At 44.9% G+C, this 16695-nt stretch overlaps 2 protein-coding genes across 2 annotated transcripts in view; one reads left to right on the top strand and one right to left on the bottom strand.

Moving 5' to 3' along the window:
* The window catches only part of hmcn1 (hemicentin 1), a 95909-nt gene extending 84533 nt beyond the window's left edge, over positions 1-11376 (top strand). The window contains 25 exon segments of the mRNA XM_078285502.1: positions 88-222; positions 325-515; positions 780-861; positions 1094-1363; positions 1526-1696; positions 1818-1988; positions 2404-2574; positions 2731-2901; positions 3054-3224; positions 3909-4079; positions 4166-4312; positions 4473-4610; positions 4814-4935; positions 5209-5446; positions 5656-5718; positions 5818-5937; positions 6049-6183; positions 6291-6404; positions 6677-6802; positions 7073-7201; positions 8517-8815; positions 8869-8885; positions 9130-9249; positions 9433-9559; positions 10070-11376. Coding sequence (XP_078141628.1) covers positions 88-222; positions 325-515; positions 780-861; positions 1094-1363; positions 1526-1696; positions 1818-1988; positions 2404-2574; positions 2731-2901; positions 3054-3224; positions 3909-4079; positions 4166-4312; positions 4473-4610; positions 4814-4935; positions 5209-5446; positions 5656-5718; positions 5818-5937; positions 6049-6183; positions 6291-6404; positions 6677-6802; positions 7073-7201; positions 8517-8815; positions 8869-8885; positions 9130-9249; positions 9433-9559; positions 10070-10456 — 3986 coding nt within the window. The 3' untranslated portion in view covers positions 10457-11376.
* Positions 11377-13365: 1989 nt separating this feature from the next.
* On the bottom strand, positions 13366-16151 carry arpc5b (actin related protein 2/3 complex, subunit 5B). Its single transcript, XM_078285636.1, has 4 exons — positions 15908-16151; positions 14983-15066; positions 14322-14498; positions 13366-13933 (listed from the first exon to the last, which is right to left on the bottom strand). Exons 1-4 carry the CDS (start codon positions 16034-16036, stop codon positions 13871-13873), a joined length of 453 nt encoding a protein of 150 aa, XP_078141762.1. The 5' UTR covers positions 16037-16151; the 3' UTR covers positions 13366-13870.
* Between the last annotated feature and the right edge of the window lie 544 nt (positions 16152-16695).

A 16695-nucleotide genomic window follows, 5' to 3' on the forward strand; every position in this document is an offset into this window, starting at 1 on the left:
TATGGTGGTGGTATTTCCCTTTTTAAGCTTTCACTTTTTAACTGAGGTTCTCTTGGCATCTTTTATCCCGTGTTGTTGATGCTGTAGCTCACTACGACCATGTGAACGGCCACAGTGAGCTGGTGATAGAGAGAGTGAGTAAAGACGATTCTGGCACCTACTCCTGCGTGGCAGAAAACAGTGTGGGAACCATCAAGTCTCTGGGCTTTGTCTATGTCAAAGGTAGGACCACACTCCCATGAGACAGTGTGACTCGACTTGACTTCATTTCATTTCATTTTATTTGTATAGGCTATATCACCACACTCCTTTTCTCCGTATTAGAGCCACCTATCATTGATGGGGACCTCCACTCCAACCGTATTGAACCTCTGGGGGGCAATGCCATTCTGAACTGTGAGGTTCGGGGAGACCCGCTACCCACAATCCAGTGGAGCAAGAGTGGCGTCAACATCCAGATCAGCAACCGCATCCGCCAGCTGGACAACGGCTCTCTGGCCATCTACGGCACAGTGGTAGGAAAACACACAGTGAGACGTCTTTAGACCTGAAAGTAAAAAATTAAAAGTGTTAAAAGTTACTGAAAAGTTAAACAGTGCTGGATACAAAAGGGTGAATAAAAGAAAAGAAGTACTTGCACGCTAGAATGATGGTCTCTTGTCTTTTTTTTCATTATGTGTAGCTTTTCCACCAATCAAGTTCTTTATCGGGTATATGAATTTGTGAACTTTTCAAAAATGTTGATAATAAATTATGTTTTTATTGTGTTTTTTTTACAGGGTGAAGATGCGGGCAACTACATGTGTGTTGCAACCAATGATGCTGGGGTGGTGGAAAGGAGTGTGACACTTACCTTGCAGAGTAAGTCTCTATCTACTCTACTCAATTACAAATCTTCACATATCTTTACAACTGACTACCGTAAAACATAATATCTTGTATTTCCTCTGTGAACTAAATGTGAGGATTGAATGGCCTTGATTTGTACTGTAGTTTAAGTGCATTCTTACTCCAAAAAGAGAACAAGTCAAAGGTTCCTTATCAACCGAACTGAAGGGTTATATCACATGGAAGTTCTCCTCTCTTCTCCCAGGCGCCCCCACCATCACTGTGGAGCCGGTGGAGACAGTGGTGGACGCCGGCACCACAGTGGTGCTGAACTGCCAGGCGGAGGGAGAGCCCACCCCGGTCATAGAGTGGTCCCGCCAGGGGCGCCCCCTGCTGGGCAACGACCGTTTCTCCACCCTGTCCAACGGCTCCCTCAGGGTCAGCAGCGCCCAGAAGGAAGACACGGCCGAGTACGAGTGTGTGGCCAGGAACTTGCTCGGATCAGTGCTGGTCAGGGTCGCTCTCACTGTACGAGGTGAGTCGGACATCTTGGGGCTTTTTTGCTGTACCATATTTTTTTCTGTAGGCTTCTGTTTCCACCAAAACTAAATATATTCATGGTACTGTAAGGTGCTTTGGATAAAAGTGTCCACCAAATGGTAAAAGTCGTGCTGTATTTTGTTCATTTGTGTTCCAGTCCATGGGGGCTACTCAGAGTGGATGGAGTGGGGTCCCTGCAGTGTGTCCTGCGGTGCTGGGACTCAGAAGAGGCTGAGGCAGTGTAACAATCCTTTACCTGCCAATGGAGGGCGCCACTGCACAGGATCAGACACAGAGACGCGCAGCTGCCAGGGAAAGCCTTGCCCAGGTAAGAGTGCTTTGAAGAAAGAGAGAGAGTGAGAAAGAGAGGATTCATCCTAACCTGTCAGTGTTTGCTGAGTGTGTGTGTGTATGCCGTACCAAGATCTGCACCTTTGTCCATTCTGCAGTGGATGGTAACTGGTCGGAGTGGTCGGCCTGGGAGGAGTGTTCTCGTACCTGCGGTCAGGGCAACAGAACCAGGGTCCGGACCTGCAGTAACCCTCCAGCTCAGCACGGGGGAAGACCGTGCGAGGGAAAGGCAGTGGAGGTCATCATGTGTAGCGTCAGACCCTGTCCTGGTGAGTACATTTCCTGTAAATGTAGCAGAGGATTGTCCACTGTACAAATAGCAATTTATTAGAGAGGTGTATCTCCTATGGCTGTTTTATATAGGCTGTTGTTTAGAAATCCCATACATTTTTGCTTTGAATCCCATTTATCTGAACCTCAGACGACCAAATTAACTGCTCGACTAAAACGGTACGAAGTAGCAAAAATGTTCATTCTCTCATTTTTGTAATTGTGCATGACTGTTGGAATTTTATTTAGTTTACATGCAACTAAAAGCATTTACCCTGCAAATTAGATGGTGCAGACCATTTCAAATAGATTGAACAAATAGATTTTGAAGCTTCCAATATGCAAGACTATGGACCCACATGAGTGTATTGGACTATAGGCCTGCATGTATTGACTCTGTTTATGTTGTTACAGTGTCAGGTAACTGGGGATCCTGGCTGCCATGGAGCCCATGCAGTGAGACCTGTGGTAAGGGCATGCAGTCCAGAATCCGGCTGTGTAACAACCCCCCTCCAGCGTTTGACGGGCCGCAGTGCGAGGGCCCGGACACTCAAACACAAGTCTGCAAGGAGAGAGTCTGTCCTGGTGAGGAATCGATGACTTCTACTGTATTTAATGAAAAAGCATTTGAGAAGAGACACCCAGGCAAAGTAGCATGCAGCATCCGAGAAGAATGTGATATACAGTATATGAAGGACTGAGTGACTGAACTCCACTTTCCTCTCCCCCCTCGCCCTCCAGTGGATGGGAAGTGGTCATCATGGGTGAGCTGGGGCGCCTGCAGTGTTTCCTGTGGGGGCGGGACCAGACAGAGGACACGCCTCTGTGCCAGCCCCGCCCCTCAGCACGGCGGCAGGCAGTGTGAGGGCAACGACGTGCACATCAACTTCTGTAACAGCGACCCCTGCCCCAGTGAGTCACTCTAACTTTTATCCACAATTTTATATCATTAAAGTTTGATCAAAAAGCCCTTGTTTGATTCAGTAATTAATATAACTTGCCTGTCTTTTGGCCTGTCTCTATCTCTTTCTTTGTGTCTGACTCTTTGCCTGTCTGTCTGTCAGTCCACGGTAACTGGGGTCCTTGGAGCAGCTGGGGCAGCTGCAGCAGGACATGTAACGGAGGCCAGATGAGGCGCTACAGGACATGTGACAACCCCAGACCAGCCAATGGTGGCAGAGCATGCGCAGGAGCAGACACACAGATACAGAGATGCAGCACAGCCAATTGCCCAGGTGAGTCAGCGTCTTCGTAAATTAATTGGGCTCCAGGCAAAAATGTCTTTGAAAGTTCATAAAATGCTCATGAAATTAAAAAAGAGGTGGCAGAAAATGCACCCGATAAATAGGAGTACCCTTTTTTGCATTTCACTCACAAAGTTATAGGTGATTTGTGGGAGCCTGGAGGATTCTTTCCCTTGCGTTCTGGATGAGAAAAATTAAGCAGCTTTTGATAAGAAAACAACTGAGTACGCAGCCTGAAGCAGTAGCAAATGTTGGCTCCATGCAGCCAGCAGTAGGCAAAAATGCCAACCACACATAAACCACTGCATCAACAAAAAATAAAACAACAAATATCATTAAAAAAAAAAAAGGAAAATGGCACCATCCTCTTCTTTAAGGCCTGCCACGAGTTTCCAGCAGTGGGAAAGAAGTGTGAGATGTGTAATATATGTTTAAAATAAAATGACCAAATATGAATAAAAGGACCAAAATGCCCCATAAAATCAGATCAAGGAGGCAAAAAATACTTAATTTCCCTAAAAAAAAAAAAAAGTTAATTTCTTAACCTGGTCTGAGTGTGTGGGGTGGGATAGAGTGTGTATGTCTGTGTGTGTGTATGTGTGTTTGTTTTGTCTTTAAATCCAGATGCTGGTGTATTTATGTGTGTATTTATGTTTCCGGTGTGTCTCTTTGCAGTGGATGGTAGCTGGGGTTCCTGGCAGCCCTGGGGAGACTGCTCAGCTTCCTGTGGGGGCGGAGAGAGAACGCGTGTCCGACTCTGTAACAGCCCGTCTCCTAGCAACAGTGGCCGACCGTGTCCGGGAGACTCCTCCCAGCTGTCCAGGTGTAACACTCAGGCTTGCCCAGGTAAGGCATGCGTGTCAATGTATGTGTGTGTACATTTGCAGGACTCACCACACTGTTAATAAGTAAATACCTTCTCTCTCTGTCAGGTGGGCCCCAGAAGGCACGAGGCAGCATCATAGGGAACATCAATGACATTGAGTTTGGCATTGCCATCCTCAACGGCACCATCTCAGACAGCAAGTCAGGCGGCAGAGTCATCCAGGCCACTATTTCCAATGTGCCCAGGACGTTAGGTCAGTTTTTCATACATTTATTATGTGTATATGTCCTATTTCTGGATGTGACTCAGTGCTGGGTTAGGGCAGCCACTACGCCTAAGTTGTCGCTGTAAATAAGAATGTTCTCCTGAACTTTCTTAGTGAGGCTCATAATAAATCAAGCCTTTAATCCCAGGCCCAGCCATGAGGAAGCTGATCTCCATCCTGAACCCCATCTACTGGACCACGGCACAGGAAGCAGGAGAGGCTGTCAATGGCTACACGCTGACAGGAGGCGTCTTCAGGCGAGAGACACAGGTGGAGTTCGCCACAGGTAAGACTAAGAAGGCTCGGGTGTGTGTGTATTTATTATTACTACTGAAGGAGCTGTATAAAAACATAGTGCATACAGTCTGCTGCCTGTGGAATGGTGAAATTTGCCACTGATAAGATGCTGCTGACAGGATTGTGGATGTGTGTGTAACGTCATCAGGTTGAAATATGAGAAACATCTGTGTTGTGATTGGATGTTGCTAGGTGAGATCCTGAGGATGACCCATATTGCCAGGGGCCTGGACTCGGACGGAGCGTTGCTATTGGACATCGTAGTGAACGGACACATCCTACAGCTGCCCTCGCATGCTGACATCAGCATCAAGGTACACAAATAACTACAGCAGGCCATTAGACTTTATGGTGTATTTTTAGGTATATTTACTACATTGAAGTTACAAAGTGACTATCATGATTGATTATTATTTCAAGTGGTTACCAATATTCCTCAAATTTGAATGAAGGACAGCAATATGTGATTCAATATGACATTAAACCAGCACAACTAACACAGAAAAGCATCAATAAAAATAATATATTCCCTATTTCAACATGTCAGTTTTGAAGCGTGCCTCACATGTGTGCTGTGCTCCACTCAGGACTACACAGAAGACTACATCCAGACCGGGCCGGGCCAGCTGTACGCTCTGTCCACCCGCATGTTCAGCATCGACAGGGAGAGCGTGCCTTACTCCTGGAACCACACCATCACCTACGACCTGTCCAAGGGCAAGATGCCCTACCTGGTGGAGACGCTGCACGCCACGGCCATCAGCGCTCACTACCACCCCCTGGAGGAGGTGCTGGAGTACAGCATCCACGCCAGCATCGCCAAGGGTGAGGTCACTGCTTTCTATAAGGGATGAATGTAGAAATAATGTCTTAATCTATGGGTGAGAGATGGACTGACCCAAGTTATTGGCTTAATATTACACTCTGTATTTTTTCTTACTGTCAGTCTTCTTCTTCTCTTTCTTTTTTCCTTGCATGTTTTCTGTTTCAAAATTAGTCTTAAATTAAAGATTAAATGTTAAATGTACTTCCAGGCGATCGCAGTAACCAGTGTCCTCATGGCTTCAGTTTGGATTCTGCTGGGCCCTACTGTGCAGGTAATGTTTCAACACAAAACACTGCTATTCATAATTCTAATCAGATTTATAGTTGCTTTTCAAGACACTCACTGGATTGATGTTCATGTTGTACTGCAGATGAGAACGAGTGTGAGGCCGGCAACCCCTGTTCTCATGCCTGCCACAACGCCATGGGCACCTACTACTGCTCCTGCCCCCGAGGGCTCACCATCTCAGCCGACGGCAGGACCTGCCAGGGTACACAATACACACACATTTTTGCCATAGTAATGTTGACTGCTCAGCACTGCTCTATGATTATGGTACCAGGTCCTTTTCTAATTCAGTCACTCTTCTCCATCTTCTCAGACATTGATGAGTGTTCTCTCGGTGGGCACATGTGCCATGACGGACAGGACTGTGAGAACACCATTGGCTCATACCGATGTGTCATGCGCTGTGGGCGGGGCTTCAGGAGGACAGCAGACGGCCTGAGTTGCACAGGTACAGCAACATGCTTTTTACAATTGATTCATTTCATTTCAATTCATTTCTTGAAGTGTCTCAAGGCTGATATGCTGCGTTTTACAGTTGTGTTCTTTGTTGTTCAGATGTGAATGAGTGTCAGGAGTCCAATCCATGCAATCAACACTGTCTGAACACCATTGGTAGCTATCGCTGCGCCTGCGAGCCGGGGTACCAGCTCAGGAACCGACGCTGTCTAGGTTAGACAGCTTCCCCTCTCCAATGAATGCTTTACCTGTAATTTATAACATTAACGCTACATGTGGACCCCAGAATCACTACTGCCTTTTTTAAAAGAACAACACCAACAAACACCACAATTAAGAATAAACTTTACTATTGTTGGCTACAGTAATCTCTTGGCTTTAAACTGTAACCTGCCCTTTACCTAAAATAAGACTTTGTCCCCATTTCCTGAAATAAACTTGATTCCATTTTGGATCTAACCTCCTCTCCCTCTTTGTCACCCCAGATATAAACGAGTGCAGACAGAGGGTGTGTCGATCCGACCAGCAATGTAAAAACACACGGGGTGGTTACACCTGCATTGACCTGTGCCCCAATGGCATGACCAAAGGTGCCAATGGGACGTGTGTGGGTGAGTGTTCAGCTACAGAGTCACAGCTGAAGGTCTCCAGAAGTAAAAGCATCTGCTGAATGTAAATGTATAAACTGCAGACTGTGAGATACGTAAGTTTTGCAGTCTGACCCACTGAATATCTAAATAAGTGCAGGGATTTCTGTAAAATGAGACATCAGTTGTTTTGATATATTTAAGTGAATTAAGCAACAAACGGAACCCGTGATACTTTTGAATCTACCTGTATCATGATAGATTAAAGTCTGTGTCCCTGTTGGCATCTTGCAGACATCGATGAGTGCAGAGATGGCACCCATCAGTGCAGATACAACCAGATCTGTGAGAACACCAGAGGCAGCTACCACTGCACCTGTCCACGCGGCTACCGATCTCAGGGGGTGGGACGGCCCTGTCTCGGTATGTACCTTCTCTGTGTCCCTCATCCCCCGACCCTCGTCCCCCTGTCCCCCCCTCACCCCTCACCAGGCCGGGGCAAAACAGTACTTGAACACAATTCCAGTAGTTTTCATGACATGCCAAGTGCTAGATTTGTACTGAACAAGCAAGTGATGTTGCCACTTGCTCAGGTGCAACTCTGTTCAGTTGAGGATAATTAATCAAGAACGATTTTCAAATGTTATTTTGCCCTGGTCTTCCCCATGCCGCTCCATCCCTTACACCCTCCCATCTGCTTCCTTGCTTCTGCCAGCAATCTTTTCTCTCTCTGTCTCTGACTCACCCTTGTTTAAACTCAAATAATCCTGCTGTCATCTGCCATTAGTTCAGACATCATATCCTGCCACGGCTTGCTCACATTACTAAAACGCTGCACTGGAAACCCCTGACTAACTCAATATCATTGAAAAGTAAAGATCCACTTCTTTTTGCAGAGGTGGACTGCATGGCATCAGTTGACACTAAGCGTATATGGTCAGATACAAGTAAGAGAGAGGGCAAGAAAGGACTACAGAGGAAGGAAAACTGAAAAAGAATGGTTCCTTTGACACATCCATCATCACAAGACCAGCACCGTCACCTCTTGGCTCTGTCACTCTCTGTTACCTTTCACTCTCTTCCACTTTTGACCTTTCAAATTATGACCTTTCCCTTTGGGTCTGGCTACTTCCTGGAGTTGCTATTGCTTTGTAATGGCATACATTCACTGTTCTCCCTGTGACATCATTAACACTGGACGCCGATGTCTGTCTTTGTCAAATATTGAGGCATACCTGATATCAAATATGAATGATATTTGATATTGCTCCGCCGGATAAAATGTCAACTAGAGTCAGCATTGGTTATCACAGTAATTTGAAGTCATTATCTTCAAATCGGCACTTGCATTTGATATGAGAGGTAAAAGTCTTACTCTCTCATTCAAATTAGATAAATGTATTCACAGTCTCAATACATTTCTGTCTTAGGGACATGAAAATGTATTGTCATACAGTGGGGTAATTGACGTATCCCCTTTTCTTCCCCCCCTCATCCTCATCCTCCTCTTCTATTTTCACGGCCTACACCTCCTTATCCATCTCTTTATTCCATTATTCATCCCCCCTTTAATTATCACCCAATTTCCATATTCCTTTACTTCCTCCTGCACCTTTCTCTCCATCCATCCTCCTTCTCCTCTATCTCTCCAATCCTTCCATTCTCCTCCTCTCCTGCCTTCTCCCCTACTTGCTGTCTCTGTGTTTCTGGTGCTGGTCTTTCTTTGTGCTGAGGGCAGACATAAATGAGTGCGAGCGGCTTCCTCAGCCCTGCGCCCACCAGTGCGTCAACACTCCTGGCAGCTTCAAGTGCACCTGCCCGCCGGGGCGCCACCTGCTGGGCGACGGCAAGTCCTGCGCCGGGCTGGAGCGGCTGCCCAGCTACGAGAGTTATTCATACGGCTACCGCACCTCGCAGTCGTCCCCCGAGAGGAGCTCCAACCAGCGCCTCTACCACAACCTGGCCTCTCAGAGCTACCACTCCTATGCGGCCACCACAGGGGGGCGCTATAGGGGCCGTAGCCGCAGAGAGACCCGCGCACTGGCCTCGCAGCGGGGCTTCCCTGCCTGTCCGCAGGGGTTTGAGTCCAGGGGTGACCGCTGCTTAGGTAACTATTGAGGATAGGCAGGGTTGAGATGAGGGAGAGGCTGAAAGCAGTCGATGGGGAAACTCTCTCCGCTGATGAGGCTCCATGCTTGACTGGACTCACCGCTGCTTTAGGGTTTGCTTGGTCTTGTTGTGAATATGGAATGTGAAATTCACTAGGAATCTGTGTCTTGAGGATCCACTGTTTATTTTGTTTTCTGATTTTGTCTACATCACTCTGTGTGTGTTTTTATGTGTGTGAACAGACATTAATGAGTGTGAGGTGAGGGATACCTGTCAGCATGAGTGTATGAACACCCCAGGGAGCCACAGGTGTCTCTGTCCTGCTGGCTACCGCCTCATGACCAACGGCAAGACGTGTCAAGGTGAGAACCTCCATCTCGTCTACTCTCTGTAACCGTCCATCCATTTGTCTGTCCCTCTAATCACGTAACTGTGGTTTCATTTCTTGAATCTTTCTTGAATTATTTCATGATCTCGCAGTATGTCTTGTGTTCATCATAGTATGTAGTGATGCTTGTGTGACAAGTTGTGTGCTGTGTCCACAGATATAGACGAGTGTCTGGAGCAGAATATCCAGTGCGGGGCCAACAGGATGTGCTTCAACATGAGAGGAAGTTACCAGTGTATTGACACACCTTGTCCACCTAACTACCAGAGGGACCCAGCAACAGGGTAAATACTCTCATTACTCACTGATGATTAACCTGAAAGACACATAATGAAACTTACATCAAACTAAACGATTAGTTCACACTAGGGGATTTAAACAATGTGCTTATAGTTAAACATTAAACTACTTGATTCTCTTCATCCAACACTCTGCAATATCCTTGTTGACTAAACCAAAGAATGTATGTTTTAGAAGATGAATCACTCAAAATTAAAAAATGGGCACGTCTTCCTGTCTGCAAAACTGGGTGTTAACCACCAAGCATGGATACGGCAGAGGCATAGTTTGTTTGTCTTCATTTCTGCCCCATGCTTAACAGTGTTACCATAGCAAATGATCCGGTACAGACCTGAAACACTACTCAACAGTCATATCTTGCAACTTTTCCATTAAAGTCAATATAGTGAGAGCAGACACTGGACTGCAATTTTCTTCTTCCTGCCACAACTAACTCATCTGAAATCAGTTTAACACCACTTGTAAAAACCAATCCCTATTTGTCTATGTTGTAGATTCTGCCTGAAGAACTGCCCGCCGAATGACCTGGAGTGCGCGCTGAGCCCCTACGCCCTGGAGTACAAGCTGCTGTCGCTCCCCTTCGGCATCGCAGCCAACCAGGACCTGATCAGGCTGGTGGCCTACACACAGGACGGAGTGATGCACCCCAGAACCACTTTCCTGGTGGTGGACGAGGACGTCACGTTACCTTTCGCCCTGCGAGACGAGAACTTGAAGGGCGTGCTGTTCACCACGCGGGCGCTAAGGGAGCCCCACACTTACCGCATGAAGGTCCGAGCGCTCTCCTACAGCGAAGACGGAGGCATCGAGTACCAGACCACCTTCATCGTCTACATCGCCGTCTCCGCCTACCCCTACTGAGAGCACTTTACATGACGTGAGACAAAGGGGGCGGTGATGAATCGCATCCTCCGCATGCAGCACCACTGACAGAGAGCGAGTGCGTGAGCGGGTGGGTGTGGTTTGGAAATGGAGCCACATCGGTAAAATAGACTGAAAAAAGACTTGTTTGGAGTGTGAGAGAGGCCAGTGAGTGCGTACAGCACTGCAAACCCAGGAAGTAGATTGAAAGTGGATATAATACAGACCCCTGGTGTACTCCACAAAGGGTGAACCCAAGACACTCTTTTGGTTGGAGGAAACTGGCTATTTATTGGCCGTAATCGCTGGAATCCTCACTTCAGTCCGTGGTGACTTTGTTATTCAAATGCTTGATATTTTGTCTTGTCGTTTTCCCCTTGCCCCTACATAGTTATTTATGGATGACCTAGATCGAGTCCTCGGAGCCGATAGGTCCACCACTGGCCCAGAATGTAGGCTCCCACCCTCCTCACACAGACACTAAAAGAAATCTTAGCTAGCCTATATTTACATCTACCTATTATTAACTTATTGGGAAGTGCTTGAACGTGAAAAAGGGTCAGTTCCCACCGTTGCTTAGCCCTTTGTCTAATTAGTCACCAAAGTGGAGTTGTGACTGTAGAGTGTAGCTGTTCTTTTCATCAGTCTGATATGGTGCTCATCTTCGCGAGAGAAGACTTGACTGTCAAACATGCGTCCTCAGGTAATTGTCCATCAAACCCACACTAGGTTGCACAAGTGCATCAGATAGAAACCCCATCAATAGTTGCAGTCATTACAACATCATTAATGTGCCATAATACTCCATCCATAGTCAATTACCAAGATGTATTCTATTTTTATGATTTGTAAATAGGTGTTTTTTCTCATAATGTATTGCTATACTGTATTGTATCCATTTTTTTAATAAAAAATGTAATAAAAGAACTATACAATCAAATTAAGCATGATAATGTCAGTGCATGTCTGCAGCACCGATGCATAAAACAGCACTTATCCTTGTACCACTGAAAATTGATGTCATATTTGACTTGTATTCACCCCTCCATCAAGAATGAATTGAACATGTGCATGTAACATATCATGACAACTTCTGATCAGCATTCATACCTTTTATTATTTTGTCAGAAAAGCACAAACATAAAAAAGGAATATTTGAGTAAGGCAGTTTGTACATCAGTTTGGTCAGAAGAGCATCTCTGGCTAGATATACATGCAGTAACAAAAACATCTGATTTTTACAAATCCTTTTTGTTCCCATGTAAAACTAGCCATTACTGCATTAGAAAAGGTATCTAATGTCTGGATGCATCACCACTGATGACAGTATTCAAACATGAAAACCCATGTCTATTTATCAACTAGTGATTCTAAATTAACTCGTGATTAAAATATAGCTGATGATGCTTTCATGGTTTATAAAAAGCAACTTCCCTTGAGAAATTCCATGAGTAATCTTCACTCAGTGCTTGATTGGAAATGAGCGGGAAAAACAGGTGCTGGAACTGAATTCCCCTTAACACTACTACTGCTTCATTTCAAAAGTAGTATTAAGAATACATGAGCAAAACAAAGCAACTTATTGAACCGTAACACACTTTGCTTTCATGTTTATATATATTATATTACTCAACAACTTTGTTTATCTTTAAAATTCTTCTCTAATACAAAAGGGCTGCTTAAACCATCAATGTAGCCTACAATATTTCCATGAAAGCAAAATAAATCATTTGGCAACGAAAGCAATCTACCTGATAAGGCAGACAAAACTTAGACAACATGTTCAGGATCTCCTCCTCATTATAGAAAAAGTGAAGGGAAAATATGTATGTAGTAGTAATATTATGATCTCCTATTGAAACACAGTACTGTGCTTGGGTATTTTATTTTTAAAATCCCAGAGCATGAAATTAAACTCTGATTCAATGCAAAAAGCACAGGATTTTACCAGAAGAGACCCAAAACATGTTGTTAACAAGGTACAAACGACAGGCATGAAATGCTTGAAATAAAACCCAATCTCACAAGTTAGAGTGGGATCATGCAAATAATGGTTTTGAATCGGTTGCATGGTGAGACAGTTATTCTTAATCAGCAAGATTAGGGAGTTCATATATAATTAAGTCACTCTCCGTTCACAGAGTAGGCAAAATATTCATTTTCTTAATGACTGAGTCCTTCCTGCACAGCAAGCATGCTGATTTCATCAAACCTCTGAACCATGTTCTTAATTTTGATCGAGCAGGGGTTTGGCTATGAGGCAAACATCATAATTACCACAAAACAATAACACAGGGGGAGGAGAAAAAAAAAAGTATAATCCTAGATTAGATTTCCTGTTAAATAACAAAATAAAAAACATAATCTGAGAAAGAATTCACATGGTGACATGTCATTTTCCTGAAAGTACAGGAAAAAATGCATCTCCTACCAACAGTAACAGCAGAGCCAGATAATGCCCTGTACAGTATAAGTGAGTGAATGGGAGAGAGCAAGAGAGAGGCAGACATAGACAGGATGGGAGGAACACTAAAGTGGGATTAATAAGAGTGGTGGGGGAGACAGCAGGCTGTGCTGCATCGTGGGTAATAATCCTTAACTAGGGCAGGCAGGGCGGATGGATAGATGGAAGATACCCACCCACCCCCCCCACCCCCACCCCCCCTCCCCTCCCTCCTGTCCTCCCCAGGGTGAATGGCGACCCCCACAAGCAAATCCACCAGCCTCCATCTGTGACTGCGCTTTTCAGGAGACTCCCACTGCTAAAGTGTCAGGGAGAGGCAATGAGAGGATTTACTGAGAGAATCATGCTTTCATTCCATCAGGAAGTCTCTAGTCAGCACTTTAGCAGAGACACAGAGAGAGTGATGGGAAACAAATACTGGTTTTTTGAGAGATTTTCCTGAGAGAAACAAAGCTGAAACCATGCGTGTGTATATGTATATGTATATGTGTGTGTGTGTATGTAAGCACATGTGTCGGGAGAGTCAATGGAGTATACAATGCTAGAAATCATGCCTGTCACCAAGCACAAATGTATGAAAGAAAGAGTTGTTCATATGAGCATGTAGTATGGTGTGTAGCATGTACTGTGTAAGAATGAAATGGAGACGGGGAACAGAGAGATCAGGGAAGCAGCACAGACACGCGGGGTGGGAAGTTATCTGTAGCACCCTGTGAGGAAAACAATTTAGTAGGCTGTCATCACACATGGGAAGAAGTAAGAAAATCTGTTTTTTTTTAACCAAGTGTGACCCAGATGTGATGTTTTGTCTAGGCCAAGCCTAGTAAGAAAATCTCCCATCAGGGTCCCACTGGGTTAAAAATCTGTTTTATTTTTCTTTTAGTCCCTGTGCCATCCGTTAGATTACATTGAGTACCGCACCCCCTCTCTCTCTCAGCGATGTAGAGTGTACTGCTCCTCTGCTCTCCTGTTAGACCGTCTTCCTCGCTGTTAGTACCCGGACGATGCAGCCCACTCCACCGGCTGAGAGAGCCTGCAAACACAGGAGGGAAACAGATGATTAGATTTTGTTTTAGTATTAATTGAAGTCTGGCTGCCTCATCCTGAACACAGATCTGAGGAATCTGTCACATCTCTGACATCTGTGGCCACATCTGTCTCTCCCAGCTTGCCCTTTCTGACCCCTAAACTACAGACTCACTGGAAGAGGCCTTAAAAAGAAGATCATACTTTTATCCAAGAGTCACTTGTCTTCTATAAGTTAGTTCATTTACTTCTAAAGTTACATCTAATAAAAAAAGGACTCTAATCCTGCTTACCACCCTTGTCATGTCAGCTCCTCCTCCTCTCTCTCTCCAATCTTTCCTGACACTCTCCCAGTATAATAAATTATAAAAGCACTCTTTAAAAATCAGGCCTACCTTTTCGTGCCACTGCAGGAGGACGGCGCTGCTGTTCTCCGACGGCCTCTCAAAGCCTTTGTAGATGTATTTCATCAGCAGGTCCACGCCGTTCTTGTCCAGGGATTGCACCCCCTTCTCGATGTCGCTGCTCTTAAAGGAGCTGAGCACCTTCAGCACCAGACCTTCAGCACGATCCTGGTTATGACAGGGAGATAATAACCACAGAACAGGGTTCATACACATTTCAATTCATTTTTTCCAGACCTGAAGATGTAGTTGCTGTTCAACACAATGTATGCTGAAAGCGGCTGGGCAATATGACTGTCAACTAGGCCTTCATAGTGGAAGATGAGTCTTCACAACAGATATCACCATATTTGAAATGACAGTGGGTCTACAACTATATGAAATCTGTCACCATATGGACCAACAGGACAGATCAATATTTTCCATACTTCTCCAGGCTTCGCAGAGATGTATAAGAACCCTAAACGATCAGTTCCTAACAGACCTGGACAAAATACACACTGAATATATTTCATTCGATTTTTTATATTTAGTAAAGTCCGTGTCAAGTAGTTTCATCATTCAGGAGTGCAAGAGCCCTCACCTTGATGTTGAAAAACTATATTGTGCTGAATACATGACGCATAACTGACAAAAGACAAAATAAACCGACCTTGACGTTCTGGTTCTTTGTGTTGATGGGGGGGTTCTTCAGAACTGCGTGTAAAGCCTCCATGAGGTTTCCTGTGCAGACAGGGTTAAGGATGCAAACACACCAGGACCCGCCCCTTCATCAACAGCTTTGAAAAGACATTGGACAGGAGCCGAAACATAATAAGAATGCCCACTGTGGAGCCATCACAATCCTGCATACTAATTCATTTTAACTTTGTGTTCCTGTTATGAGCGCACAAATGACTGCCCTGTGTCTCCTCCACAGTAACCTGAGGTGCTCCACCAGCATGTGCAGTGTTAGTGATTTACGGTATTCAATGAGGAAGTGCAGCAAGTTCATACCTTATAAGGCCTATTCCACAGAGGCCACAGCCTTAGCTTGCTACTGGCTTTAATGATGGCTACAAATCAATATCATATGCCATTGGGTAGACACTTTTACCCAAAGTTCCTTACTGTACCATGTATACATTTTAGGCACGAGTCAAACCTAACCCAGACAGTGTTGGTACCATCAACTCACTGAGCTACAACACCACAATAAAGCAACAGAGTAGGATATGCATGAGTAATATTAAACACACGCTGTAACAGGCGTGGTCAGTGAAGTCACTGTGAGATATAACGGCTAACTTTTAATTGAATAAAGTTAAACTAGCTTGCTGTGAGTGCAGAGAGCTTTTTTCCTCTCTGGGGAGCAGAAATCCCAGGAATGTGGCTGCTAGACAAGTCTGGACAGTGACTGGCCTACTTGAAAGACGCCCATCATACATAGCTTCAACTAGCATACACTTATCGATAAATATTGTGGAATACATCCTAGCCCTGAAAATACACCGGCCTGCCGACTGTGCCTGTTTTTTGTCTGCAGACCGTGCATGCTAACAGGCAGGCTAATCATGTAAAGGATATTGTCTGATCAGGGAATCAACCTCTGCCTCGTCAGGACCCAGCTGGTTTTCTCCTCCGTCCTCCTCATCCACAAATTTGTTCTCGTCGTATTCGTCCACGTCTACTCGCCTGAAGCGGTCGGACACTGTGTTCTTCGACATTTTGGCAAGGTTCGGCTGTCTTGTTTTGATTAAAACGACAGGAATTAAAGCTCAAGTCCGGCCTTTTTGCAGTCCTCTCTCTCTACGGCTTGTCAGCTTCCTTCCTCCCCTTTCCCTCTGCCTCTACTTCCGCGTGCACTTCGCCCCCGGTGGCCAGAAGGTGGAACTGCAGCTCGTTGGCGGTATGTTCCCATTCTAGCCATTAGGGGGCGATCAAACCTAAGACATACATGTGGAGTTGCACCTTTAGCTATAGAAACTGATAGAAAACAAACACCCCAGCCGATAGACGGTTCTGTACTCTGTAATAATGGTTCTATTGAATCAGAAGCCCATGTACTCTTACACTGTGAACTCTATACAGACATTCGTTCTGAATTGTTTTTTCAACTTTCAAACCATGTTGCAAATGTTAATGAGTACGATGATTTAAATAAATTGTGTGTAGTTTTAGCTGGTAAATACTGTATCCACGAATTCATGAGTGTCTACATTTTATAATGCAGTATTAAGATTGTTTTATATCCTTTGTGTTTGTGTGTGTGTAATATGACTTTTTTTTTTCTCTTGTGTGTGTGTGTGTGTGTGTGTGTGTGTGTATGTATGTATATGTGTATCAATGTATCTGTAAGAATGTATGTACTTATGTGTGTGTATAT

Source organism: Centroberyx gerrardi, chromosome 9 (genome assembly GCF_048128805.1).
Source record: "Centroberyx gerrardi isolate f3 chromosome 9, fCenGer3.hap1.cur.20231027, whole genome shotgun sequence".
In the NCBI taxonomy this organism is placed as follows: domain Eukaryota; kingdom Metazoa; phylum Chordata; class Actinopteri; order Beryciformes; family Berycidae; genus Centroberyx; species Centroberyx gerrardi.

What these genes read in the sequence shown, in the direction of transcription:
- arpc5b (XM_078285636.1), bottom strand. Translation starts at nt 16,036, where the DNA reads ATGTCGAAGAACACAGTGTCCGACCGCTTCAGGCGAGTAGACGTGGAC. An exon ending in ACGAGGCAGAGGTTGATTCC is followed by an intron (nt 15,067 to 15,907) that starts CTGATCAGACAA and finishes TGCATCCTTAAC; the next exon opens with CCTGTCTGCACAGGAAACCT. An exon ending in TCCTGCAGTGGCACGAAAAG is followed by an intron (nt 13,934 to 14,321) that starts GTAGGCCTGATT and finishes CTGTGTTTGCAG; the next exon opens with GCTCTCTCAGCCGGTGGAGT.